The sequence below is a fragment of the Electrona antarctica genome (assembly GCF_951216825.1).
Source record: "Electrona antarctica genome assembly, chromosome: 20".
NCBI classification, from domain to species: Eukaryota; Metazoa; Chordata; class Actinopteri; order Myctophiformes; family Myctophidae; genus Electrona; species Electrona antarctica.
This window is the reverse complement of record NC_136801.1, coordinates 14,057,062-14,084,610: the sequence shown is the minus strand read 5'-3', so window position 1 is coordinate 14,084,610 and position 27,549 is coordinate 14,057,062. Positions and strand designations below refer to the sequence as shown.

General features: G+C 42.0%; 2 protein-coding genes across 6 annotated transcripts in view; one reads left to right on the top strand and one right to left on the bottom strand.

Annotated features, from left to right (window-relative positions):
- Positions 1–27,549, bottom strand: part of apbb1ip (amyloid beta (A4) precursor protein-binding, family B, member 1 interacting protein) — a 49,064-nt gene that overhangs the window by 20,211 nt on the left and 1,304 nt on the right. For 2 of the 3 annotated variants that reach the window (XR_013788493.1, XM_079489720.1), the window contains exons 1-5: positions 20,261–20,440; positions 6,765–6,824; positions 5,025–5,157; positions 3,203–3,537; positions 1,828–1,905 (exon numbers count right to left, since the gene is read on the bottom strand). Coding sequence is in view for 2 of the 3 variants with exons in the window: in XM_079489720.1 (XP_079345846.1) it covers positions 1,828–1,905; positions 3,203–3,537; positions 5,025–5,157; positions 6,765–6,824 (606 nt within the window). In the remaining variant the exon portion in view is untranslated. Of the gene's footprint in view, positions 1–1,827; positions 1,906–3,202; positions 3,538–5,024; positions 5,158–6,764; positions 6,825–20,260; positions 20,441–27,549 lie in introns of those variants that run through there. The other variant, XM_079489721.1, reaches the window with a different exon arrangement.
- The window catches only part of nell3 (NELL (neural EGFL like) family member 3), a 28,888-nt gene continuing 12,489 nt past the window's right edge, over positions 11,151–27,549 (top strand). For 2 of the 3 annotated variants that reach the window (XM_079489717.1, XM_079489715.1), the window contains exons 1-3: positions 11,505–11,622; positions 24,419–24,534; positions 26,832–27,076. Coding sequence is in view for 2 of the 3 variants with exons in the window: in XM_079489715.1 (XP_079345841.1) it covers positions 27,013–27,076 (64 nt within the window). In the remaining variant the exon portion in view is untranslated. Of the gene's footprint in view, positions 11,277–11,504; positions 11,623–24,418; positions 24,535–26,831; positions 27,077–27,549 lie in introns of those variants that run through there. The other variant, XM_079489716.1, reaches the window with a different exon arrangement.

Sequence of the window (27,549 nt, the reverse complement as noted above, 5' to 3'; positions counted from 1 at the left end):
TTTCTGTTCCGGAATCGTTCCGGATCAGGGTTTACCTGGTCCCAAACTCCTTGGAATGCCATTCAACATATGGTGAAATAGAGTAGTTTGGTTGCAAATAATCCCTTTCTCTCTGACAGAAATGTGCTCCCTGACAGAATCTGCACTTGTCTTTTGCCTCACATGGGGGGCCTGTATAACCACAAAGACCTATAGAGCTCAACCACCGAGAAACCCTCATACCAAACAAACTGACACCTTCACAGATGTTTCCGTGGAGGTGGATATGAGTCACCGTTTCCTCAAACATCATTATGTACGGGTAGAGCACATGCTGGCTACACAAAATGCACATGGCCATCAGCGTTGTTTCAACTCGATGACGTTAAACAACAAACATGGCTGCTCCCACTCTGGTAACCGTATCAATCTGGCTATTAAATCGCCTTTTGATAAATTGTTTCTTTACAGAAACGACTGGTTTTAAAAACATCATCATCCAACATATGTTACTGTGTTGGTTTACATGCTAGTAGCGCTCGTTGACTGTTTTTGTTTGGTTAGCAACCGGGTTAGCCACATTGACAACGGTGTCATCTGCTTTGCTACTATTTTGATTGGTTGGTGTGATCCAATCGCCGATGACCATGCAAGGCACCAACCTGCAGCACATCAGGAGCAGTTAGGGGTTCAGTGTCTTGCTCAAGGACACTTCGACAGTATTTCTGGGGGAGCCCGGGATCGAATTGGGAACCTTCTGGACACTCTACCGGCCACTCTACCCCTGAGACACTGCCGACCCACTTTTGAGGGTTTTTGTTATGTTTTTATTTATATTTTCTTCCCATGGGATGAACCTGTAGGAGTTGCTAGTGCAGCGAAAGTGATAACCCTCCCCTGCCAGAAAACCTGACAGTTGTTAGATCTGCAGTCATTGTCAGATATCACATCTGCTTGGGTTCCATCAATCATTCCAACAATGTAACATTTCCGCGAGCGTGAAAAAAATATTTTTGATGTAGCGTAAAAATTGTCTGCCCTGATGCATGGCCCCCATGCACGCACGCAACCAAACACACGTGTCATTGGTTTATGGGCGCTGCTGCCCGCTTTGAAGATGAGAAAAGCGTCCACATATCACCCAAGGAAGGAAGCTGTGCTATCCTGCAGTAAGCTGGACAGATAAAAGGAGCTAGCGATCCATTATGGTGATTAATGGCACCGTGGGGAAACATGGGAGAAAGGGACATTCTGTTTCAGCATTACGGCTTTCACTTCAAATGACTTCCAGGCAGATAGCACTATCGGTGGATGAAGTATTCAAGTTTCACTTGAGCGAACGCATCGATACCACAATGTAGAAATACTACTCTGTTTACAATTGAATGTGTTAAAAATGTACTTGAGTGAAAGATGAGTACTTGTATTGGTGTCAAAATGCACTTTTACTAAAAGTAAAAGTACTCACTATGCAAAAGGGTTGTGAGCTTGTAGATTGGCTATTTTCAAATAGCCTAAATGCATGTTTAACTTTTGTAATAATAACCCAAATCTACAAAGTAACTAGTAACTAAAGTTTTCAAATAATTGTAGTGGAGTAAAAAAGAATAGTACAATATTTGCCTCTGAGGTGTAGTGGAGTACAGTACAAGAACAGACATTTGAAAATACCCCAGTAAAGTAAATACTGGCGTATTTGTACTTAAGTACAGTACTTGAGTACATGTACTTAGTTATACTTTCCATCACTGCCAAATAACCCATTCGTTGCACAATATCTCATTTGCCATCGGCAGCAGATCTTAGATGCATATTAAGGCGTTAATGTGTTAAGTTTGCTTGGCTTACCTTTTTAACTTTGGCCTCCTTGAGTTTCTCCAGCGCAAGTTTAATTTTGTCCGCCTTGATCTGTGCCTCGATTTCCTCCTGAATGAAACCATATCAATAACAGAGACTGACATGGTGGAATAATAGACGGCGTGCCTGTGAAATATATGCATTATTCATATGTCGTCATCCGCGGTGTTTCGTTTAAACTAAGGAGATATAGGATCTGCTCAGAGACAAAAAAATGACACCCAGACTCTCACAATCGTGGCACGGAATGAAAACAAATGCCTCGGTTCTGCTTGGTAAGTCCTTTGGCAGGCAACATTAAAACGCATTTATAGAGACATAATGTACGTCATCGCTGTCGGGCTGAAACCTCCTATCTCCATATTCTAACTTTTTGTGTTTTACTTTTTTCTTCAACGAGAATTAAAACCCCACTTGATCAAACTACAGCGTCACACGAAAGCGTCAAAGGTAGCAGAGCCGCAAGCTCGAAACGTGGCACGACGCAGCACTTTCCGAGCTTGTCGATCCGCTATACTTTTAGTTTTGCCGCTTTTGAATTTGAATCCCGAAGAGTAACCGTTGTGGACATATGAGGTTTCCACCCGACAGAGACCATATACTATACCGTCTGTCTTAGAGATATGAGTGCTGAACATCAGGTTATGTGTTTTAGAAATTCGGATCCCTCCATTATATTAATGAACATGCGACACATCCTTAATGGTGATGGATCCCTTGCACCTGGTGTTTTTGTCTCGCGGGGACGATGAGGTCACGAGGCCTGCTAAAGTAATAATCTCTCCCTTCTTCTGCTCCTCGTAACAACACCACTGCCGTCACCGTCTCACCTCCCTGCTCCAACCTACAACCCCTACTATTGATCCTGTTTGCCGTGATATGTTCCAGACAGACTGCTTCGTGTATAACTATAACATATGCCTCTGTTGTGCCTTTGGCTAGAAACAGTTTGGACTTAACTCCAACCATCAACGTGTTTATAAGCCATAATGGTATAAGAGGAATACCATTCAACCAGTTGCAACCATTTTAAGTCGACTACTAACGTTAAAGGAGCAAGAAACCCTGGGCTGATTTTGTAGTTTGTCTTCCACTTCAGTTTAAAAACCTGATGCACACTGACCTTATAGTACACAGTGATGTAAGCAACACAGCTGCAGCTAATCAAATGAATAATGGTTGTGATAGATTTTTGGTTTGACAAGATAACCTCGTTTGATGGGGGGGAGGTGGGAAGAAGATAGAACACAGCCATCAAACAAGGCTGTCTCGTCAAACCATGTGAGACTCCCATTGAAAATGAATTGGAGCTGTCTGAGACAGGTGTCTCAAATGTGTGAGTGAGTGCAGCCTGACGAGGACTGACCTTCGAGGGTTTGCTGTGCTGAGGAGGCGGGGGCGGCGACAGCGATGCGGTGGGCGACACTGGACCGGGGCTGTCACCGCTGCCGCTCTGGGGCCTAGACGCTGGGGAGGAGGAAGCGGTGACAGAAGGGACGGAGTAGGTGCTCAGGCCCTGTGGCGCCGGCGGCAGCAGGTCCGGGGGTGCTGCTGATGGGGGTGGAGGCGTGACCTCTTCCTCCTTCCGAGCGCCCGCCGCCAGCTCCGCCGTCAGCTTCTCCTCGGAGGCGGTGAGGTCCGCGACCAAGTCGGCCATGAGCTGATCCAGGTCGGTGTCCTCCATCTCGTTGAGCTTTGACTCTGCAAGGGTCCAGGGAGAAAAAAATGTTTTATCGTCATGATTCACCAGGATCCTGGGTGTATAAATATTTTCTGAAATCTCTATGGGGCAAAATGAATTGGTTTTCTATCTGTGGCACCACAAAATGGCCACCACTGCTATGCTCTATAACAGATCCATATAGTTACCAACAGACACCATGATCTTGGTATAGAAGGCCACAGAAATCATCAGCGCAGCCCGGGCTTTACAGCCCATGAAAGGCACAAGGTTAACAGTGCATAATTAGTAGGTAAAAGTGATCCCCCCCCCCCCCCCCCTCTTCCTGAAATTAGAACCTGAACAGTAGCCAGATCACTACAAAGTTGAGACCTCTACCCTTCATCGCCAAGGCCATCTACTCCATTTTCTCTCTCCCTATGAGATCATAATCATTGTAATTTTCTGGGTAATTGACTAAACACGTAGGTCCCCCAGGAGGCACAGTCCTGGTGCTTTGAAGTAATTGCCATCATGCCAGAGCTAAACAACCACTTAACACTACACACCACTACACAAGTGAATAAAGAAAGGGCAAAGGAACTGGTTGGAATAACGTGTTCCTTCCATGCGTTGCATTCAGCTCCCACCTGTCAGTCCGTTGCTCTCCCCAGGTTGGCAGAGGGAGTTTAGTGCCCAATTGACACTGGGTGAGAAAAATTGGCTACAAAATCGTGGGATAAAAAAATGAAAAAAGAACAGAATAAAGAAGGCACTGGAGCAGTGTTCATTTTGTCAACTAAAACTGTGATGAAAAATGTTCGTCGACTACCTTTTTTCACTGATGAGAACTAACGAAATAAAAACTAAGCTATGAAGGCGAAAACGAAGACCAAATATTGACAATTTTGTCGACAAATAGAAACTAGACTAAAATGTTAGGGAGGGACCTGTGTGCAGGTGTCATGCTCTGAAAATAGCCGATCTATCAACGCCATCACGACCGGCCAAGATACATTTTAGTCGACTAAATCTACTGTGCATTTAGTCGACTAAAATCTTATGATATTTACAATTTAGTCGACTAATGCTAGACAAAAACTAAAACATTTCAGATGACTAAAATATGGCTAAAACTAAAAACATCAAAAGCAACTCGGATGATTGGAGCCTTTTTATTTTAATTAACAGGGTGAAATGCACAGGAAGAAATTGTCAACGCTTCGATGTCAGATTACATCTTCGTCAGGTCTTCTAACATCACATTTTTTCCCCTGTGCTTTGCACCCTGTTGTTAAAATATAATTAGGCTCCAATCATCCTAGTTGCTCGAGTGCCTTCTTTATTCCGTTAAACGTGGCCGCTCCTCCTAAGAGGCACCGGATCAGTCTGATTTCGGCTTGGGGCACGGCGGAATATCCCTTTAATCTTGACTACAAACACACACACACACACACACACACACACACACACACACACACACACACACACACACACAGCAGCGTTAAAGGGACATGGATGAAGTCACCATTCAGGTCTGTGAAGCCGATGGAGCTGACATCTTGTCTCTTGGTGGAGGAGTTGAATCCAGCGTTGAAGCTGCAATCTTGCTTCTTGGTGGAGGGAGTTGCTGGGGTCACTGTCTGGGCATCCTCCAGACTCTGCAGAAGACAGGGGGTTATAGCCGGGGAGCCACAGGCCCAAAAGCTCAACGGTTAAGGATTGACCTGTGATGTCATGACATACTTTTTATTTGTGTTTTTTTTTCTATTCACTTGGTCATTAAGGTCCACGGAAATATCGTGAAAAAAGGTTATGGCCATTTTTGTATACTAGACAACCAATATAAGGCAAAATGTCATCATACTTTAAGTAGCATGTGACATGTCAAACTAGCGGGTTTTCATGATTCTGAATCCATTCCAAGCATTGGTTTTGCACGAAAAACACTCATTGGCCTAAATTTGGCCATATCCACATTTGTGATGACGGCTATAGACGTTTTAGGCCAAGGAGTGTTTTTCGTGCAAAACGAATGCTTGGAATGGATTCAGAATCATGAAAAACCCCTAGTTTGACATGTCACAATTGCTACTTAAAGTATGATGACATGTTGCCATATATTGGTTGTCTATGGTGGCGTATACAAAAATGGCCATAACTTTTTTATAGCGATATTTCCGGAAGAGCAGACCTCTCATTCTGTGGACCTTAATGACCAAGTGAATAGAAAAAACACAAATAAAAAGTATGGCATGACATCACAGGTGCTCTCAAATTGTGTTGGAACTAACACAATTTTCAGTAGAAAAACCACAGGAGTTTTCAAAAGCCCCACCACAGCCCATGCAGGCTCCGTTTCAGTCTACTCTACAGCACATTCTTTTTAAATGACTGGATTCAGTATTTACTAGATATTTGATATTCATTTGATCAGACACGCCCCCTTCCTATACAAATCCATTGTAACTTCAAACTACCATTTTTACCATGATAGATTCATCGAAAACACCCATGGTCTTGGTGACTGATATTGTCCTTGTATAGTGATGGGGGCTGTGTATTTTTCAATTCTTACTTTGCATAATGTTCCCAAAAAATGATGGATTCAAATTTTTTAAACACGGCTCTTCACCAGAACCAACGACGGGTGTTTTCAATTAATCTAACCTGGTTAAAATGGAGTCTGAAGTTACAATGGGTTTGTATAGCAAAGGGGCGTGTGTGATATCAAGCAACTTAAAAACTGCCTGGGGCGCTCACAAAAGCATGAGTAGTTAAAATGTCTCAAAACCTGTTTGAAAGTGAAATATTCTTTTGAGAAAGCATGTTTATCTCACATCTGTTTTTCCACCGTTTTACTCATAAACATGCATCTTTGTTTAATCTGCCAGCTCTGTGTCTTAAATGGTTTAAAATGCCTTGTGCCTTTGATGAGAACATCAAAGGGATCAGCGGGGCTTTTCACAGGGGAAAAAGGTGTAATGTCTGGCTGGCTTATGAACTCACCTTTTGACCTCATGGCTTTAAAGGAGGAGAAATGTATGCTTGCTAGATTGCCCACTAGGCCCAAGTATAACCCCCGCCCCCCCCTGTGGAGTGTTATGTAGTGCGCTGATCTGGAGTGTCTGTTAATTGACGGTGGGTTTTAGTGCTGTTGGCATATGTCTCTTGGGAGATACATGTTTATGACTGCAGATTTGAGAGGTTATAGTGTCGAGGTATGTGTTGACCACCTTGGGGGCAGCAGTCTGGGGAAGAAACCCACCTGTGTAAGGAGATCCATCTCCCCCAGCAGGTCGCTGAACATGGCATCTATGTCGTCCATCTGGTGAAGACGACAGAACAGTAACAGAGTCAGAAACGGTGTAGCGGATTTGAACGCATTGAAAGGGACAACATTACGTTTAATCAGAACATTCAATGTTCCAGTGAAAGGGACAACATTACGTTTAATCAGAACATTCAATGTTCCAGTAGAACAGCTAGGTCTACTGACCTAGCTGGCACAGAATAGCTACCAGAAATATAGATTGTGAAACTGTCATCCAGTTAATAGAGGCTCTCGGATTTATTTTGAAAATAGACTTTAATTAACTTTAGGCCAACCCATTAAAACCAGGAAAGCATCTGTGCCATTTTAGATGTTTGCGTTGCCTTTTCAAAAATAGCAGATATACAGTACAAGATCACATCGTGTCACTTCTGTTTTTGAACATTCTTGAAAGATCTTAAAAGTGTGAGAAGAAATACTGATGTGTAGAATCTGCCTCAGGTCAGATTCATACATCTCAATCAAATATCCATCGATAGGGTTAGACTACACTAGACAGTGAAAACGTCATCTGAGCAGGCTCAATGTATTGTAAGTCAGTGGTTCTCAAACATCAAGGATCTACATATTGATATGTATTTGGTTGCGCAGACCCCCATCAGAATTGCTTGCTAGGGAGGAATAAGAGATTATTTTCTTTGGAATACTTTTGTTTGTTTCATTCATGACATTTTGAATATAATATAAAATAGGATTAAAAGTGGTTACACTGATTGTAGCCTAAAAGAGCACTACTGTATTATGCTTTTCCGGGCATAGAGGGTCGGGACAAACTAGCGCTGGAAACCAACACCGACTTCCTATTGGTTCACCAACCTATGAGCCCGCCTCCTCTTCCCCCGCTTCCCTCCCCTCCAGAACACTGACGTCACCAAATTTGGAGCGACACCCCTCTGCACTGTTATTGGTTTGTGTAATACAAGGTTCACTCCCACTTCTATGCCACTTTTCCTGCTGGGCTCGCCCAGGCTAAACCGATTGTGGTGTTATATTAACTGATTTGGCTGGGAACCACCTGGCCACCTAGAAGCCCCTTCAAGGACCCCTGGTGGTCCCAGGGGCCCCACTTTGAGAACCACTGCTATAAGTAACGTTAAGACTATTTGAGATCTATTTGATTTGTCAGTATTTCTTCCTTTTGTGAGAGACTCCCAGTTATAATAATTATGTTAGGCTACTTCACCGCAGTGGAGTAGCTTGAAATTTGGCGTTCGATATTCAAACACACTCTTATCTGTTAAACATTTGCACATGGACCTGGAAAAAACAGAGATTCCATTTGTGAAGCACAGTAATAAATGTAGCCCCAAGCCACAAACATATTACACAACATGTCTCCAACCCCAGGCTGAAGGGAAGAGAAACATTTGGTATGCATCATATCGTCACAACTTGTCATGCCTGCAGGCATTGGCTGGTCAACTTTAGAGAGCTGGGATGATTTTGTAGCAAGAACCACAGATTAAGAATCACTCAATCCCTGTTTCGCATCTTTACACTCATCATGACCAATGAGGTTGCATTGTACTCTGCATTCCCATCTGATACTCATTGAGGTCATTACTGTAGTGTAGTGTAGTGTAGTGTAGTGTAGTGTAGTGTAGTGTAGAGTAGTGTAGTGTAGTGTAGTGTAGTGTAGTGTAGTGTAGTGTAGTGTAGTGTAGTGTAGTGTAGTGTAGATAGTGTAGTGTAGTGTAGTGTAGTGTATAGTGCAGTGTAGGCAGGGTCTAGGCAGCACTGACGGTGCTTTGCTCAAGAGCACATGGTTGATAGAACATGTGACAACAGGGCACTGAGGGCAGTGCCATCATGTGTCAACCTGTTGCCATCATTTGCTGTCTAATGGACCATTATCTTGTCTCATTTCAACACTCTCTGTCCGTTTTACACTGGCCTGTTCTTTCCTGCTGATACAGCATTAGCCATTGGTCACATGACGATCGTACTTCACGAGTGTCACGGCGAAACTTCAGCCTGTTTTTTAGGACTGCTACATTTACAGAGCAAACGTGTACATTAACGTTCAGATTTCAAATATAAAGTGCTCACCCGGGACTACGGATGATAGAAATTTCCTGGATCGACTATTAGTACCCGTGCATTGTTTAATAAAAAGTATTTTTATCCGACTTTTATGGAGTATTTAGTTTGCACCAGAAAAGGGTTCAAAATGTTTCCAGAAAATGAAACCAAACATCCAAGCAGACAACGACCCGGGGCAAAACTCTTCCAAAGCCGTGCACTCTGACGAAGAGACAATTGCGATTGATTTGGTTCCAGCAAGGAATTAATACAGTAACATGGTGCTTTTCATTTCACTCTGTTTCTCGTCTAAATTTGAACTGGATCAATATTGTTCCAAGGTCTAAGATTGTGTGTGTGTGTGTGTGTGTGTGTGTGTGTGTGTGTGTGTGTGTGTGTGTGTGTGTGTGTGTGTGTGTGTGTTTGTGTGTGTGCGCGCGTGCTTGCTTGTATATGTGTGCAATATTGTTCCTTTGTGAGGGATCTACATTTTCAAACAATAGAAAAGTTACTGTGTTTTGTGTTTATCTTTCCTTTTTTCTGTTTGTAACTATGTTAATGAGCGCCACCCCCCAACACACACACGCACCCCACCCCACACACACACACACACACACACACACACACACACACACACACACCACACCCTACCCCCTACAAGAACGAGTGGTGTCCCAAAACAGAAGGAAGTGGTGAGGGGAAACTTCCTCCCCCTTGCTTAATGTTGAAATATATGCTTGTAGGAAATGAACGCACTGTTGCAAACTGAAGCAAGGTGTGTGAATTATATGCTGTTGCATAGACTAATTGACTGAAACCATTGTTACAAGAAACGACACAAGACAGTCATGATGTCAGCAAGCCTTTGCGCGATTTCGTCATTTTAGGGGCACGGCCACTTGGCATTTGGTGTTGTCAATTGTTCTTGAGGGCACAAATAGGACAATTTCAGGGCCAGCAAGGCCGTCAGATACTGTAAATCAATGGCTTTGAGTCGATAAAAGTAGGCTAATGACTGTAGTAGATTTCAAAACCAGAGGAGCTTTGATTCTACCGACTGCTTTATATACTGTAGTTACTTACAAATATGGATGATAATGATCCCAAGAAGTCCTTTTAAATGTTTAAAAGTCTATTTACGTAACCTAGTACGTCCACACATTTCGGGCATGGAGTGCATGAGACAGACGTTATAGCCATGTCCTAAAACCAGACTCCACGCCCACACATGACTCAGAAATGCTGAGGAAGCACTATGGATATTTCCTTCCACTGCTGTAGATTATTAAAAGTGTCATACACTTATTTGCGAGTGCTGCACAATGACTTAATTAGCATGGTTGCTAGACACTATTGTTCTAGGTCCGAGAACCTTTATGTCACCTAAAGTAAACCCGTTTATTATTAACCTTTTTTGTTCATTGATTTATGATTGGATAATATATAATGTCCAATCAGACAGGAGTGACATCACAATGTAATATAAATGGCAAAACAGAACTTTCTAGTATAAACCCATGAATTACAAGTGTACAAATGGCTTCCCACCTGAAGAAGAATGATGAAGAAATACATGAAGAGGTATAGGGAAAACGGGGAAAATCAGTGCAACCACACTTGCAATTTCCCAGAATTGCACCTTTCTATTTTGCTATGTTTGTGCCTTTTGAGTTGGCAACCATCAATCTGCATACTCTGATCCAATTCAAAGGCTATAGGGTATGTTGTTTTGTTTCCCCCCTCCTGGGAGAAGGAAAGCAACTGTGGTTCGGCAAGAGAGATGATTGAGTAGGCATGCTAAAAAGGACACCTTCACCTAGGCTATGAAGGCAACCAGGTAGGTGCTCGGCACTGATGGCTCCTGCATGTGCATGATCATACACTGAACTGGTATGAACTGAAGAAAGAGATGTGGTGTCATGGTTATGTGTAGAAAATCACCTCCTGCTCCGTCCCAGGTGAGAAGAGCCAGGGTATTTACACTGCTCAGCTGGGCTGATTGTGATTAGCACCTAATTGCAGCAGGCCCTTAAAAAGGTGTAATGAAACGGAAATGGTGGACATTTTATTATGAAGTTTCAAACGGTTTCAAGTTGAAACACCGGTCTGAAGTTTCTGAACCAATCAGAGCGTCGCATCCCTTCAGGCGATGGGACGGTAGCTAGGGACTGTTGCTATGCTATACACAGCAACGTGGTGTGTGTTTGTTTACAAATCAAATAGACGGCCCAACTGTACCAGTTTACTGTTATGTGGCTTATTTCTACCCTATAATGTTTTCAGATACATATTTTAGCGTGATGATTAAGTTGAAACCGAGTAATACACTGTCTGGATGTTATCTGGAATGGGAATAAAAACGGAGGATTTCTGTAATCAATAGCAGCTGTGCTGCACGGATGCGCACATATGGAGAGGATACGGGTGAGCTTCATTTGTATTGGCTTTTATCGATGTTGGCCTCGACACGTCATCACGCAGCACGTTTTCGTTTTCAGGAAGTAATAAAACAAATATTGTTATGGACTTTTGATATTAAAAACACACAAAAATGAGAATTTTCCCATTTTTTTGGCATCCATTGTTAGGTATGCTCATATGATGACCACGGAGATGGTCTAAAAGTGTGAAAAACGTATTTTTCATTTCACTACACCTTTAAGCCCTTTAAAAGGCAGCCACTTCAGAAAATGTTTGAGAGATGCGTTTTCCTGGTTTCCTGCTGGTCCCCTGTGCATTTAACACGCAGTTCCATGTGATGCATATTTAAGTAAGTACCGATTTGCCATTTGTTAGTTATGGATTTGTCATTTGTTGTTAGTTGCCTTCTCTTTGTTGTTGCATTTGAGAGTGTTAACCCGGTCGATGCCAAATTTTGCACACACACTCCTTGGATGCCAACGATGAACCTCTGCCCCAGATTTTCCAGAATGGCCTGTTATAGCGCCTCCAGATTCTGTCCAAAAACCCTGCAAATCGTTACACACTATCTCTATAGTCATGTGTTCAAGCCGGATCTGTCCGATATTTTATATTCCATCCTAATTGGCTAACATTGGCTTTCAAAGTTCGCACGATTGGCCCGTTTTGAACAAAAAGCCTCAAATCATGAACGAAGCGTGCAATTTACGTGAAATCTTTCACGGACTTTCCTACTAGGCTGAGGAATATATCCCACACTTCACATTGGCCTGTTATAGCGCCACCAACAGGTGGATTTTTGCAAAACACTTTTATTTGGAACAAAATGCCTCAATTCATCCAATTGCCATCCAAGGCATAAGAAGAAATGGCACCCTTTTCACATTGGCCTATTATAGCGCCACCACGACTCAGGCCACAACCTGACCTGCCCTGGGCACTTTATCTAGTGTATAGCTAAAATCATCACCATCACCACCAACTCATTCATCATTGTCCCACTGCCTGTATACAGCCAGAAATAAATAAATAAGAACTTATATCCATCTGAGCCTGGTCACAGTACTTACTGGTATTCCAATCCAATCCACATTATTTATAAAGTACATTTAAAACAACTGTAGTGCTGTACACTAAGAAAAAGAAGAAAAGAAAAAATACTAAAATACCAAGGGCAAAAACAACAATACATATTAATAATAATATTCCAATATCAGAGTGATAATCCACTAACCAGCAAGCTGCCTACATTTACAATAGTATGTTTTGGGATTCCTCGGATTGGACCACATACAGTTTCTGGATGAGTTTGAAATCCCTGTGAAGGTCCTTGTTGGGGACACGTTATTCCGACATCCCATTAGTCCGACTACGTGGCCAGTTAAGACTCACCCGTGGTTTCCGTGTGCGGTTAGGGTTTGGGGACGGGGTTATAGTATGTGGCTCCGTAGTGGGATTAATGGCCTGAGCCTGCCCTGCTTCAGACGAACCAAAAATGTCTTCAAGCATGAATCCATTTAATGCCAACCTCCTGGACATCTCCAAACAAACCTGGGGTGACGGGGCCTTCTCAGTGGCCGTCCCCTCCCTCTGGAACTCACTCCCAGCTCACACCAAAGCTGCCCCCACCCTCGGCCCAAAAAACCAACCTTTTCAGACTCTCATTCTCTACCTAATCATAATCCCCTCCACCTTTTACTAGTCGTTGTCGTTTTTTCCCCGTTTCTGTAAAGCGACTTTGGCTACCCAGAAAAGTGCTATATAAATTATACATATTATTGTTTTGGATCCCTTGTTTTCTCATTTTGCTTTGGCATTACATTTTTATTTGCGTGTTATGACACCACCAGAGCACACATCATCACGTACCACAAACACCTCTGCTTCATTTTTGGACCACATAAACTATTTGATCACACACTACAACGCACAAACAGAGCCCGCTGCAGATGCCAGTAGTCGCACAAGGAAAGGATTATCGGATCGTCATCGTGTTAGCACAGATAGCTGCTATTTTTCAGACACATAAGATATTAAGCTTGTCTCTCAACTCCCATCCAGAAAGACAGAAATCATTTTATGAGAGAGCTGTGTGCGCAAAGTTCATTTTATTGAAATAGCTAGGACTAAAAATGTTTATTAAACAGATTGTATAAAAAAACATAGCTAGGGCTATGGAGGCCAGCTGGTTCTGTAAAGTACCTAAGAACACTTACTCAAGTTGAGTACATGTACTTATATAGTTACTTTGTAACTGTACAAGTATCATTAAATAATATTACTTTACTGAAGTATTTTCACTTTACAGCCTACTTCTACTGCACTACATCTCAGAGGCAAATATTGTACTTTTTACTCTTACTTTGTAGATTTTGATTATTGTTCAGACCTATCAGAAAATAGCCGATCTACGTTAGGAGCTTGTTCACCACCAGTTTAGAAATAATCTATTGGTTTCACCCTTAGTCATTTAAAATAACTAATAGTCACTAGTATACAATGGGTGGAAGCACTGTTTCACTTCCCTCTGGCCTCATGGGGCTCATGCTGAAGATATTTGCATTAGTTGTACTTTTATTACATAATACACCAGATATGACAGATAGCATAGAACTAAACTACAAACATATATTAAATTGTTTCTCCAACACTGGATATAAGTGTGACTCAGTTCAATAGCTATACACTCGGGAGCATAAGTCTGCCTCCCTAGCACTTGTCCTAGCCTTGACGGCCTTGCAGGCTTATGAAAAGGCATAGCATAACAGGCATTCATGTGCGTGTGTGACGTGCATGAACAAATTTGTTGGCACGGCTGTCAGATTGACCGTGCCCCCCATAGTATAGGGTGACCACGTTCTGGTTTGGCCGGGATTGTCTCAATGTCAAGCTGCGTGTCCCAACAAATGTCACAAACAGTAATATGTGCTAGTTTTTTGTCAGAATAGATGTTTGTTTATCATGTTCTGTTCATGTAAACATACTCGCCTAATTAGCCTGCAGTATAGAATTCAATCAGTCTTCCACTTTTCAACCTATCTTCATATAATTGGTCCTCACTAATGATAACTCAAAATAAATGTATAGACTTAGACTTGTATCGTATCAACGATGGCTTCCATTTTCGCACTGCAACTTTTCAGGAATAGAAAGCCTGCTGTTGGTGGACGGGTTTCTGAACTGCCCATCACAGCCCTCCCATGATAGCCTGGCTAATAAGCCAGACTCAAATCACACCAACGGCTGATTCGGTCTGGCTTATTAGCCAGGCTACTCCCATGAGACACAGACTGAGTAGAAACTAGATAAAGTGCCCCTCGGGGCACAGGTCTCCACCAGGGCAGGTCAGGTTGTGGCCTCGTGGTGGCGCTATAATAGGCCAATGTGAAAAGGGTGCCATTTCTTCTCACGCCTTGGATGTCAATTGGATGATTTGAGGCATTTATTTCCAAAAATGTGTTTTGCAAAAATCCACCTGTGCTATAACAGGCCAATGTGAAAAGGGTGGGATATATTCCTCAGCCTAGTAGGAATGTCTGTGAAAGATTTCACTTAATTGCACGCTGCGTTCATAATTTGAGGCTTTTTGTTCAAAACAGGCCAATCCTGCAAACTTTGAAAGCCAATGTTAGCCAATTAGGATGGAAAATGAAATATCGGACAGATCCGTCTTGAACACATGACTATAGAGATAGTGTGTAACGATTTGCGGGATCTTTGGGCAGAATCTGGAGGAGTAATATCAAAAAAATGTGTTCTTCAAAAGTCGGCCTCCTGGTAGTCGGCCTCCTGCTATAACAGGCCGTTTTGGAAAGTGTGTGTGTGTGTGTGTGTGTGTGTGTGTGTGTGTGTGTGTGTGTGTGTGTGTGTGTGTGTGTGTGTGTGTGTGTGTGTGTGTGTGTGTGTGTGTGTGTGTGTGTGTGTGTGTGTGTGTGTGTGTGTGTGTGTGTGTGTGTGTGTGTGTGTGTGTGTGTGTGTGTGTGTGTGTGTGTGTGTGTGTGTGTGTGTGTGTGTGTGTGTGTGTGAAATTTGGCATCGACCGCGTTAACGGTGCCGGAGATTAGCTGTACAGTGTAGATGGACGGACGGACACACAAGACAAGGACCGTGTGCGTCACTGTTATTCACTGTTACCCCTTTTTTGGGGGGCCCCTGAGCTTGAGCCTCTTCGCGGACGCTCAAGCTCAGGGGCCCCTGGGCCTGGGCCTAACAGGCCCGTTGGATAATCCTCCCCTGTATACATGATTGCATGCATGAATGGCTGTGTGCGACAAACTTGCACATTGATTTAAGGCTGAACATATGGCCACCTCTACCTATACTGAACGCTCACCTTCATAGGAAATTAATTACTATACGTGCATGTCAGTCGCTTCCCGTGCAAAAAGGCCATACCTCGGTAAAGGTGAGAAATATTTGCTGATACTGTAACAACATTATCAGTATAACATTACTCAAAATGTTACTTTCTAAGCATTATAATGTAAGTAAGGCATCTGAAACACATAAATGTAATGGATACATTGCGTTACAGTAGTAGCCTGCTTAACAATAATGAGCAAATAGTCTGTTTGAATAGCCTTTCGGGCTAAGTGCAAACGAGGCAGATAAGATAAGCTCAGTCACAGCCTCTATTGAGGGTGGCAAAATAATGTTTATCAGCAGGGCAGTTGATTGTTTCGCAAGTTTGACACAGAATATAGTGCAATTGGAATAGCTGGTGCTAAAGCAGTGGTTCCCAAACGTTTTAGATAAATTAGACGTTTGCCTGGGACCCAAACTAGTGAAAATGGCAGATCTAGAAGCTCATATCATGTCGCATTGCAAGCTTTTAGATTGGCTATTTTTACTACTACCTTCTTAAACCTTTATTTTTTTATCCATGGTAATTTTTATTTTTTTATTTTTTTAGGAAATACTAATTTATTTATTATTTAGGAAAAGTTGTGGTTGGTTTGTTTAGACCTTTCAAAATCTTTTGAAATAATGTATACCTGTAGGTAGCCCAATTGTTTATTTTTTTTAATGTAGGAAACGGAAAAAAGCATAAATTGAGACCCATAAAAATTGGTCGGTGACACAAAGATAGGTCCTGATCCACTGTTTGGGAAACAATGTGCTAATGGACTAAAACGGTGGGCCTAATGAAATGGGACAACCAACCAAGAACGGCTGGCTCTGTTGCATCATTCTATTATCAGTTCATCCACCTTGTCCAGTGGTTCTCCATTCATTATGTTATCCGTTCATCCACCCGATACAGTGTCTGTGGTTCTCCATTCATTATGTTATCCGTTCATCCACCCGATACAGTGTCTGTTCTCCATTCATTATGTTATCCGTCATCCACCCCATCCAGTGTCTGGTTCTCCAAAATAAAGAGGAAGGACATAATGCGTGATTGACGCAACATTCTAAAATCCTACACGGCTTATGGCCCACACACGCCCCACTTCTGTGGCCAACTCGGAAGTGTCTCGCCTAAAACAACTGCGGACTGATTATTTTGGGTCGATAACGTTTTTGACCATGATGGAAACAAACTTGACCCACGTGACGTGAGGCACCGCCGAGCGAGCTAAAGCGAGCGATTTGCCTTGCCGAACCTTGCGATGCAACGTGTTGTGAGCTTGTAGATCGGCTATTTGATGCCTAGTCGCTTCTTTTGGGCTTGTTTTCATAGACCTGGTTGCTCGTAGCGCGCCACTCGGTGGCGCGCTATGAGCTTGTAGATCTGCTAAATTCTTTGAACGCTGTTCAGAAATGCATCTCATTTGGAACTTGACCAGCATGCGTGACTAACGGTATTTCAAAGAGAGTGCTCCATTACTGCTGTGCGTTATGCTCTGAACCGGGTTCACTTTTCTGGGTCAATTAGACACGGTTGCCAAAAGGCCAAGTTGACGGGCCTCTCTCTGCAGGGGTGCTCCACAGGGGGATAACTTCATTTCCCATTGGAAAAGGCATGTTGTACAACAGCAGTGTGTGTGGTGGTTCTCAAATTCTTTGTGTCAAGGACCCCAAAATTGATATGTCCCCCCACACACACACACCCAGAAGGGAAGATGTATGTAATATAAAATAAATCCAAACATTTACAATATTTAGAAAAATAGCAGATTTAGAGAAAATGGAGATTTATGTGATCAAAAATAGTGGATGTACAAGCTCACAGTGTCACACTAAGTGACGCCATGTGAGCTTGTAGATCTGCTATTTTTGGATAGCCAACATGTAAATGGTTAAAGTGGTTAAAAATAAATGATTGTGATGCCATGTTCATTTCACTGGGGACCCCCCCCCCCCCCCCCAGGTGTTCTACAGTACACGAGGTTCACATTCATAATCATGCTATATGCAGTATGTTAGTGTTGGCTTAAACCTAAAAGGGAAAATGCAAATATACCATGAATGTAGTGGTATTACTGAACATTGCCACAGATCATCATAGTTATTGGTATGACACACCAGCGGATGTAACTGTTTATTTTGAATCACTGCTATTGTCTCATAGCGAATGCAATCACCTGGAAATGTTTCATTTGTAATTGTTGTCAACACTTGTTTCAAAGCCTGGTAGTCCTCCAAAAAAGAAAACGGGCCCGCTAATCTAATGCCAGTCCCATGCAATGGATTATGGAAATACTGTACTGTACTGTAAATACTGTTCCTTCCATTTCTGGAAGGAAAATGTGTGCCGTGAAAAGTGCCTTTTCCATTGTTTTCTGAGCAAATCATGCTCCTATTGTCTTCAAAAGATGAAGTATGTGTTACAGTATAATATGACTTTTTAAGAATGCACATGGAATTCATGACTCTGAGCCCCAAATGGAAACCAGACAAAAACCTAAGTGGCCACATGCGGAACGTATACCTTTACCCACATCTTAAACAACTCAGCAATTAGGGCTGGTGGCATAAAGGTTAAAGGAGTCAACTAAATCAACTGTAGATTTGGTCGACTAAAATCTTGTTTTAGTAAACTAAAAAAAACATTTCAGGTGACTAAAATATGACTAAAACTGAATTTTATTCAAAAGACTGACTAAAACTATATCAAAATGTGCTGTCAAGCAGGGATGACAATTAATCCATCCCTCTATGATGAACACATGTTATGAGGCTGTTGTGAAATGGAATGGGAGTTCGTGACAGTAACTGTGATGAAAACAGCTGACACTGTCCAACTAATGTCAGCCCTTGAACATTCCAAGCATGTCAGAAGAATCTCCGAAACAGGCCAGTATAGCAGTCACTTCTACGTTGTGGCTCCAAATTAATGTGACTTAAAAAAGAACACCATGCCACTGAATTACGTGGCCCCTGTTGTTTTGGGATGGAGACGTGCTTCAGTAATTGAGTCATTTATTTCCCCAAGTGGTTTTACGGCCATGTTATCAGAAAGGCTCTGCGAAAATGGTCCTCACACGCCTGCACGGAGGACATGTCAGTGCATGCATGCATGTGTGCACGGGGCATTAAAAAGCTGTCTGTGTTGCCAGAACCTCAGAGAGAAACGAGCAGCCAGGTCTATGAAAACAAGCCCAAAGGAAGCGACTATAGGCCATGAGCACTAGTTGTACCGTACTGTATTACATGGGCTATTTGAAAATGGCCAATCTACAAGCTCACAATGTCACGATGTGACATTGTGGATCTGCTATTTTCAAAACATCTTGAGGAAAAAAAAGAGACCTGGAATATTTCTGAAACATTTTAACTACACAAATGTATCAGGGGTCGGTCCCTGGCACAAACTCTTTTCACATGGGGGTTCGCTGACAAATGCATTACATTAATTTGGGGAGGGGTCCTTGACATTAAAATGTTTGAAAACCACTGGCCTAAACAACATTAGGAAGCTGGAAGCCCAAATAAGCAACTACACTTTAAACAAGCCCCCCAAAAATGCAACCCCCGACTACCACTATATTTACAAGCAACATTGCATAAAAAAACAATTCCAAAGTCACTTATAACAAGTGTACATGGCTTTTCATTGAAGCATGTGATGCATGTAAAAGGCACATGGTAGAGTGAGACATTTAGGTGAAAAGAATAACAAAAAAAGGTCTTGGGGACTTGGTGACACTGGCAGACAGTCTTTTTCATTCAGTGTTTGTTGACTATACTCTACCGTGCTGCAGCTAAAGTTGGACGAGGTTTAAAGACGTGTGTACTTCATTACTACGAGGAGTACTATAACCGTACCTTGACCATCTCAAACAAGACCAACCCACATGAGATTCATGTGGTTTCTGAGTCACTCTCTGGTCTACTTTTAGACCCTGACCCGCCTAGTATGTCGCCAAGACAACACAGCCTGGCCACATATTATTGAGTAACAACCGCCCTTTTATATCGAATTAGAGTGGAATGGCTACCGGCTAATGGGCCACTTTGTCACATGTTAATAATTAATGCTAAATACATAATTAGTGCTAAATACTACTACAGAAACAAAAGATTTGATTTTCTGCCCAACTGTCAGTGTATTGTACTGTAATAGTATCTATTGTAATAGTATCTATTGTAATAGTAGTGTCTATATAGCTATCTACAGCTATCCGTCTGACTTGTCTGTCTGTCTTCAAATAAAGACAGACAGAAGACAGACAGTACGTGTCTTTTTTAAGTCCCCAAATACTGTAATGTTCAGAATTGAAATGAGATGAAAATACCAGCTTTCTCTTTATGATTATTATTATTCAATGCAGTATGGACTTTAACTAAATGTGTCATGTCCTTTAAATTGAATGTACAGTACTGTATAGTTGAATCGAATCAACTCTTATCTTGATATTTGAAAGAACCATTTGTCAGCACAATCAACAACATCAAACCAAAGAAAAAAACTAAAAACATTAATAAAAAAAAACAATTATCAAAGAAAATCAAACTCACCATAAGATTCTACGAGAGTACCGCCCTGCTGGTGTCAACCATCAACAGAATGCATAGCCAACAGTAACAGAAACATGACTCACCTTTGACAAACCTTTTTTTTCTCCCACCCGATTAGTTTCAAGACAACAAGAGGATCACGGATATGAATCCCCGTTTTAGAAAAGTTGATAATCCCAGAAAAAGAAAAATCTTTGTAACGACACCACAAACACCCTGACATGCGTTATTATGCGATATCTGGGTCTTGATTTAGATTGCTGCATCTGATCTGGCTGCACTGCTACAGTGACTGTTAACTTAGTTTCCTGCTCAATGCGGAAGTTCAGCCAGGTCTGGACCTGTCACTGCATTCCAGCACAGAGCTACACAACTTTCACAACAGTCTTGTCTGGGCAGCACAGCCAGCTGCACATGCATGGAGCAACCAAAGCCTTTATCACTTTATCTGCCCTGCTTGTCTAACCTGGAACTTGTTCCTTTTTCACTGTAGAAGAGGACTCTCCGAGGTTCACTTGTCATTTTGTGGGTTGTGACTGTGAGTGAGTCTGTGTGTGTTTAGTATACTCCCTCGTGTTGTGACTGATTGACAGACTAGTGTGAGTTCTTGTTGTCCTAGTATAGTCTTGTCCATATCTTTTTCGCTTGTCTCTGTCTTTTCTCTTTCTGCGTACTGCGCCCCCAGGCCAGTGTAATAACTGAATGGGAGCTGCACTACAAAATCCCAAACCTATAAACTGCAACAGCTTCAAATGAGACACGGACACTGTGCATTCAAATAAAACTAAAACAAACGGCAGTCATTGTCTGCCTTGCTGTGTGACTTTGAGTGACAATCAGTGGTGGAAAGTAACTAAGTATCTACTTAGTACTTTACTTAGGTATTTGTACTTTACTTTAGTATTTACAATTTACAATACTTTTACTTCTACTCCACTAGATCTCAGATCCAAATATTGTACTTTTACTCCACTATTTATTTGAAAACTGTAGTTACTATAGTTGCTTTGTAGATATTTATTATTATTAAAAAACATACATTAACCACTTCAGCCTTACCTTTCGGCGATTTGAAAATAGCACTTATTTTTTCTTTTTTGGATAATCCTCCCTACTATAAAGTGTGCTGACCCCAGTGAGCCCCTGGGGTCAAAAAAACCCTAGTTTCGGTTTGGGCTTTGGGTGGCAAAGCCTTCATCCAATCAGGATGAGAGGGGCCTTCCTCCAATCATGATCGAGTGGGGCGGGCCTTGGTGCACTTGCTGTTGGTCTGTTGTACTTCCCCCCTGTAGAGCGTGTGCATGTGCACATCTTGTTACCGGGGCGGACCAGGTTTTTTTCCAAATCACCCAAATCACTGAATGCTCCTTTAAATATTGTGAGTACTTTTTCCAGCACTGGAACAACTAGTGAGATGATGATGATTATGAGATCACTGCAGTTGAAGTTTTCAAGCAGGGCGCAGTAAGTATGTGGCTTCAGCGACGAGGAAGGAACGTGTGGGGCTGAATCAGCAAGAGTAATGTGGATATCTATGTTAATAATTCACCCTCGCTGAAAGTGATTTATGGCAGCTATGGGCCTTCGGAGAGGGAGGTAATGCAGCCAGCACGTCAGAGTGAAGGCTACCCGACTAACAGCTGGGCTGGACCCGTCCACAACACTACGATGTCCTCTGGAAGTATAGAAGGAGCAGAGAAACTTAGGGCAGATTCACACCGAGTCCGTTTGATTCAAACTGTTCCCGAATACGATTGCCTGGTCCCCACTGGCCATGATTCACATTGGCCTTGATTCTTACGCACCCGAGTACTATTCATTCAACTGTATTCAATGCTTTCACATTGCAACGATTCGTATCCGAGTACATTTCAATTGGTCCAGAGACACTTTTAAATGTGTATATGAATTGTAATGTCTCTGGACATTAGGAATGAATTAATAATAACTGGTTAATCGAGGATTCAATTCAGGTTTGGTATGGTCCAGTGGGAGGGGCTTAGCCTATTTAAGAAGGGAGACTTGCCACTGCCGTGCAGTCAAAGGTCTGTTGAGGAGAAACCCAGGGCCAATCTGTCCTGTATATAGTTATGCTCAATTTGCTGTCCTTCCTTTTTTGGCAAATTTTCCTTGAGTGTGGAAAAATACTACCCTCACTAAGTCAGTGTGACAATCGTCTACTGGCTTTTGTGAGCAAAATGAACAAAGAGCATGGCCCCCTAGTCCCCCATGTATTAGAAGGACGAGTTTGAAAAGAAGGAAAACTATATGCACATCCCAGTTTCAGAAGCCGGTGCTGGACCCAAACAGTGACTGAATGAAGAAAAAAGTGGAATGTCCGCACACGATATAGTTCTACTTTCTGTTCCCCGTCCTTTTTATTTCAACCTAAATACAACAACGTTTCGCCCCTCCGGGCTTTCTCAAGTTACATGGGTATGGCCTTGAAATCCTTAAATAGGTGGAACATAACTGGGTGTCGTCATTCAATCAATTAATAAGACAATATGCTGTATGTGAAGATCCACTCCAGAACAATACAAATACATCAATAGGGAATGCAAGGCTGACGTCACGGTAGACTGTCACGCCTACCGGCGTCATTTTGATTGTGATGGCCTACAAGCCCTACATATTAGATCTGCATCAAGTGTATAAAGTTGGTGTTTGAGTGTTTAGTGCACAGTGCTAGAGCTCTCAGTTCGCCAAAATGGGATTTATTAAGCCTACTTGAGTACTTGTTGTGTGAACACGTAGGCTTCTCACCATAAACAAGGTCAGAATAAAGGGGATAAAATAGATAATGGACTAACGTAACGTTTCACCGGTGCATTCATCTCACTGGGGCCATACACTCACGGAAAATAGGTTAAAATACAATAAATACACCGAAACATATATATACCTGTACAATACAAAATGAATACAAATAATAATAGAGCGGCATGTCAGGCAGGTATATTAAAGGAATGGTCTGATATCTAGGTCCAAATTCATACCAAAAGGTTTAAGGGTTCTCAATTAGATCCAAAATGCTTCTTTTTTCAGAAGGAGAGACTCCTAGTCTCCTCCCCTACGTGTTTTTTTTCTACTTTTTCTATTCCAATGTATCTTAAAGCAGACACTTTATGGCCAGCTTGCACAAAATGAGCCGCCACTGGACTGCGCATATTCGGAGTTCTAATATCACTCCGATGTTTGGTAATGCGCAAGTTTGAAGTCACAAATAATGAGTTTGTATAGGAAGGGGCGTGTCTGATAAAATGTATATCTAGCAACTTAAAACCTGTCCGGTGTGAAACACAAAAGCCAGAGTAGACGTTAAAATGACCCCAAACATGTTTGAAAGTGAAATATCCATTAAAGCCGATGGCCCACCTAATTCCAACACATTTTGCTAGTTTTGGGATCGCTCAGGGTAAAGAAACGTGTTAAAGTTTTCATTCTACTACTCCAACACCAAAATGTGGAATGCTCTGACACCATCCATTAAAAGGATGTGTAACGCAGATTTCTTTCAAAATTGGCCTGGAAAAAAACCCATCCATCAGGAGACAGTGTACATAGAGTTTGTATCCGTTGATGATATGTATCATTGTGTTAATTATCTATTATCTATGTTGATTAATTGGATAGATAAGACCACAATGGAAACAAGTCCCCATGCAGGACTTTTTTGTGTTATCCTTTTAGCCACCGACTAATAATAAAGTATTCAATTAATTAAAAACACCTTGAAACCAATTTGAGAGCATATATACATACCTCTGCTGCTTTACCCCTTAGTTTAAAAGCATTGCAAGAATATCCTAAGACATTCGATGCAATACAAGGTGAGTTTGGCTTCTTGGGTAGCTAAGGGAAAGTCAAGCTGTCAAGCTATGAATAGACCCCGGGCCTTATCGGACAGTGCAGACACACAGATAGCTCTATTTATTTGCATTTCTCCTTGATTCAACCTGGGAGGCCACAGAGTCTGATCTCTCGTCAGCCCCCCAACCCCCCCCCCCTCCCCCAGCCCTTTAGATTGCAGCAGTGCACATTCATCCATCTCAACGAAGAAGACATGTCAAAATATTGAAAAAGGGGGAGATCAAAGAACAGTGTGCCGAAATGTGGCATTTATAAATTAAGTATTGTTTCTTGTCAGAATAATACTACTACTATTATCTAATGCAGGGGTTTTCAACGTTTTTTTTTTCCCAATAGCTAATCTAATGATTAACCATTCTCCCTCAAAGCCTCTCCTTGCTTGGTTCCGATGGGGAAAGCAGACCACGCTCTCTGTGGCAAGAAGAAAGCTGTCAACGTTCATCGCGGTCCAACTACAGGCCAGGGGGGAACCAAAGAACCTTGAGTGAGTCCAAGAGCCTTTCAGGAGACGTGGTGTATTAAATAAACACTTTTAGTAGGAATCATTTCCTCTTCCAGAGGTTGACTAACACATGGCAGCCATATAGGCTGCTCCGTTTAACTTCCAAGGATGGGGCCATGCCGGCGGTCTGGTATATGTTTTAGCCCCATTGACTATGACTCGTGAAGAAAGAGTTTTATAAAGTACCTGGCTGCCAACCATTTCCTAAAGCAAAATGTCCATGAGTTAAAATTAAAGAATTAATCTACGCATTGATGTTTAGTCAACTTTGACTCGCAGCGCGAGGTGCTGTATGCTTGTAGATCTGCTACGTTTGGCCTTATACTGTAGTTCTCTATAGGAATGCAATATAGAGGGTTCAAGTGGTTCATGTAAAATAAAAAAGATTTAGGCACACAGATTTTGGCGGCCCTCCCATAGGGGTCCCGGACCCCCTGTTGAAAACCCCTGTCTTTAGCTGTGTGTAGCTGCCCTTAACTTAAACCATCTGTGAGCCACCCTCACACCTCTCAAAGCCTTTCCTGCAGCTTTCTTGAAAAGAAAATGGGGTGATAATGACAATACCAGCGAGAACCCTGCTGCAACACAATCAGGTGTCTGTTGAAAGGTATTGGAGTGCACACTTGCGTCAGAGTGATGTCAAACGTAACGCACTGTCTGGAGCATACATGGGCAACTGGCGGCCCGGGGGCCACATGCGGCCCCCACCTTCACTTAATGCGGCCCTCGGGTTAATATCAGAATACCGATATATTATTGATTTCAGCTGTTACAATTCCAAACATGCAAACATGACCCGCTTTTGTATGTCCAATGTGTTTGGATGTAGTTCATAAAGTTAACATAACTATAACTAAATTAAATAAAAAGGTAATTTTTCAGGATTCCAATACAAAAAATGGCCACATTTTTTCAGGATTTCAATTCAAAAATTCAATTAAAATTTGCTACGACAGTAATATGCAACGTGGCCCCTCTGGAGTGAGTGTGGAAATATAGTGGCCCTCTCCATCATCAAAGTTGCCCACCCCTGGTCTGGAGGGTTGTAGCACCCTCTATTGAGAGGTGAGATGTACTGTACTTGCTGTAGCCTATACTGTAGGTAACTCTACGTGATGGAGGAAGAAGTACTTGCATGTTTTACTTTTTACTAGTAAAAAGTATCAATACCACAAATAAATACCAATAAATACCAGAAATACCAGACCTTTATAAGATGTTAATGTATGTTTAGTAATACAAATCTAAATCTACAATGTGACTAATAACTAAAGCTTTCAAACGATTATAGTGGAATAAATGTACAATATTTGGAAATACTATCATCGTATCATCATACATCTAATTCTGGCCAATCACAATTTGCGTCCTCACTTTTGTCTTCAATGTTTCCGTTTTACAGTGCACTTTTGTCTTCAATGTTTGTGTTTACACAATGCTCTTATCATCATATGTCATCATACAACATACATCATCTCATTCTGGCCAATCACAAATTGCATCCTCACTTTTATCTTCAATGTTTGACCCTCAAAGCTGGACATAGGACCTCAAACTTGTACTGAAGTACAGCACTTGAGTACATGTACTTAGTTACATTACACAACTGCATAACTCTGCATGTGCTCTGCAGCACAACTGAACGTAGTGGGTGGTGGTGTGATAAAGCCTGGTGCCACCACAGGATTTATTGTTTCCTCTCCAGAAGTGCAACAATTATCTTCATGAGTCAACGGTTATATACTGTCTGTCACACTAATTAGCTAAAAAGCTGCAGGCTTTCATCATCTTGGCCTCACTTCTCTGATTCCCTGTTCATTTTAGGATAGATTCTATAATGTTCTCTTATTTGATTTTAGATCTTTAAATGGGCTACACACCCCTCGGTATCTCTCTGAGCTCAGAGAGATACCGATAACACTCCAGCAGTGTTGATTTCGTCAACTAAAACTTTGGCAAACATGTTCGTTGACTACCTTTTATCATGGCGAAAAAAGGAAAAAAAAGGAGGGACTAGTGGAGAAGATCAAGCAGAAGTAAAAGACAAGTCAGTTTATGTGCGTATTTGCGTAACGCCGCCACGTTGTGAGCTTGTAGATCTGCTGTTTTCACAATTTTTGCCTCTTTCTTATTTGACAATTTGGCCAATGTTTGACCAGTTTTTTAATAGTATAGTTTGTTGATGACGCTGAAATGCTCTTTGTTTTCTTCTTAGGTATTAAAAAGGTTTTTAAAGTCCTTAAATCGTCAATTCACATTAATCTATTCCCCCCCCACAGGTTGAGAACCACTGGTCTGTCAGACAGGGTGCTTGACGTTGACCAGAGCAACAGGAATGATTACTGGGTTTGAGGAGCAACAGCTGTTTCAACATTCAGGACGACCCCAATCTGGGAAACCATGTCTCCTTGAGAGGATGACCCCAAAACCTTCTGACATTGCTGCAGAGACCCACTGGCCATGAGACAGGGGTCTTCAACAGGGCGTCCTGGACCCCGGGCATCATACGGCGCCCCCCTCATACGTGAGGAGACTGTTTTTTCCACATACTTTTTTCATGTATTTTCTTTTCCACAAAAATGAAAAGAGAAAACATAAATGAAAGAAATAAGTGAAAACACGGTCTCCTCACGTATTAGCATGATGATATCGGTCAACAGAATTAACGAAGAGCCGGTGTTGTCGATGAATCTATCATGGTTAGCCTACTTAAAATGGAGTTTGAAGGGTTTGTACTGTATAGGAAGGGGTCTGATAAAAATGAATATCGAATTACTGAATCAAGCAACTTAAAAACTGTCTGGGGTGTTCACAAAAGGCTGAGTAGACGATGAAACAAATCAACACATTTCTTTTTAAGGTGAAATATCCCTTTAACCACCTAGCATCCCTATTCAAAAGGATTTTAGCCGAAAATAGCTGACCTACAAGCTTGTAGATCGGCTATTTTCTACAAAGATGTTTACAGATCGAGTCAATGTACAGAAGAGCTAAAGA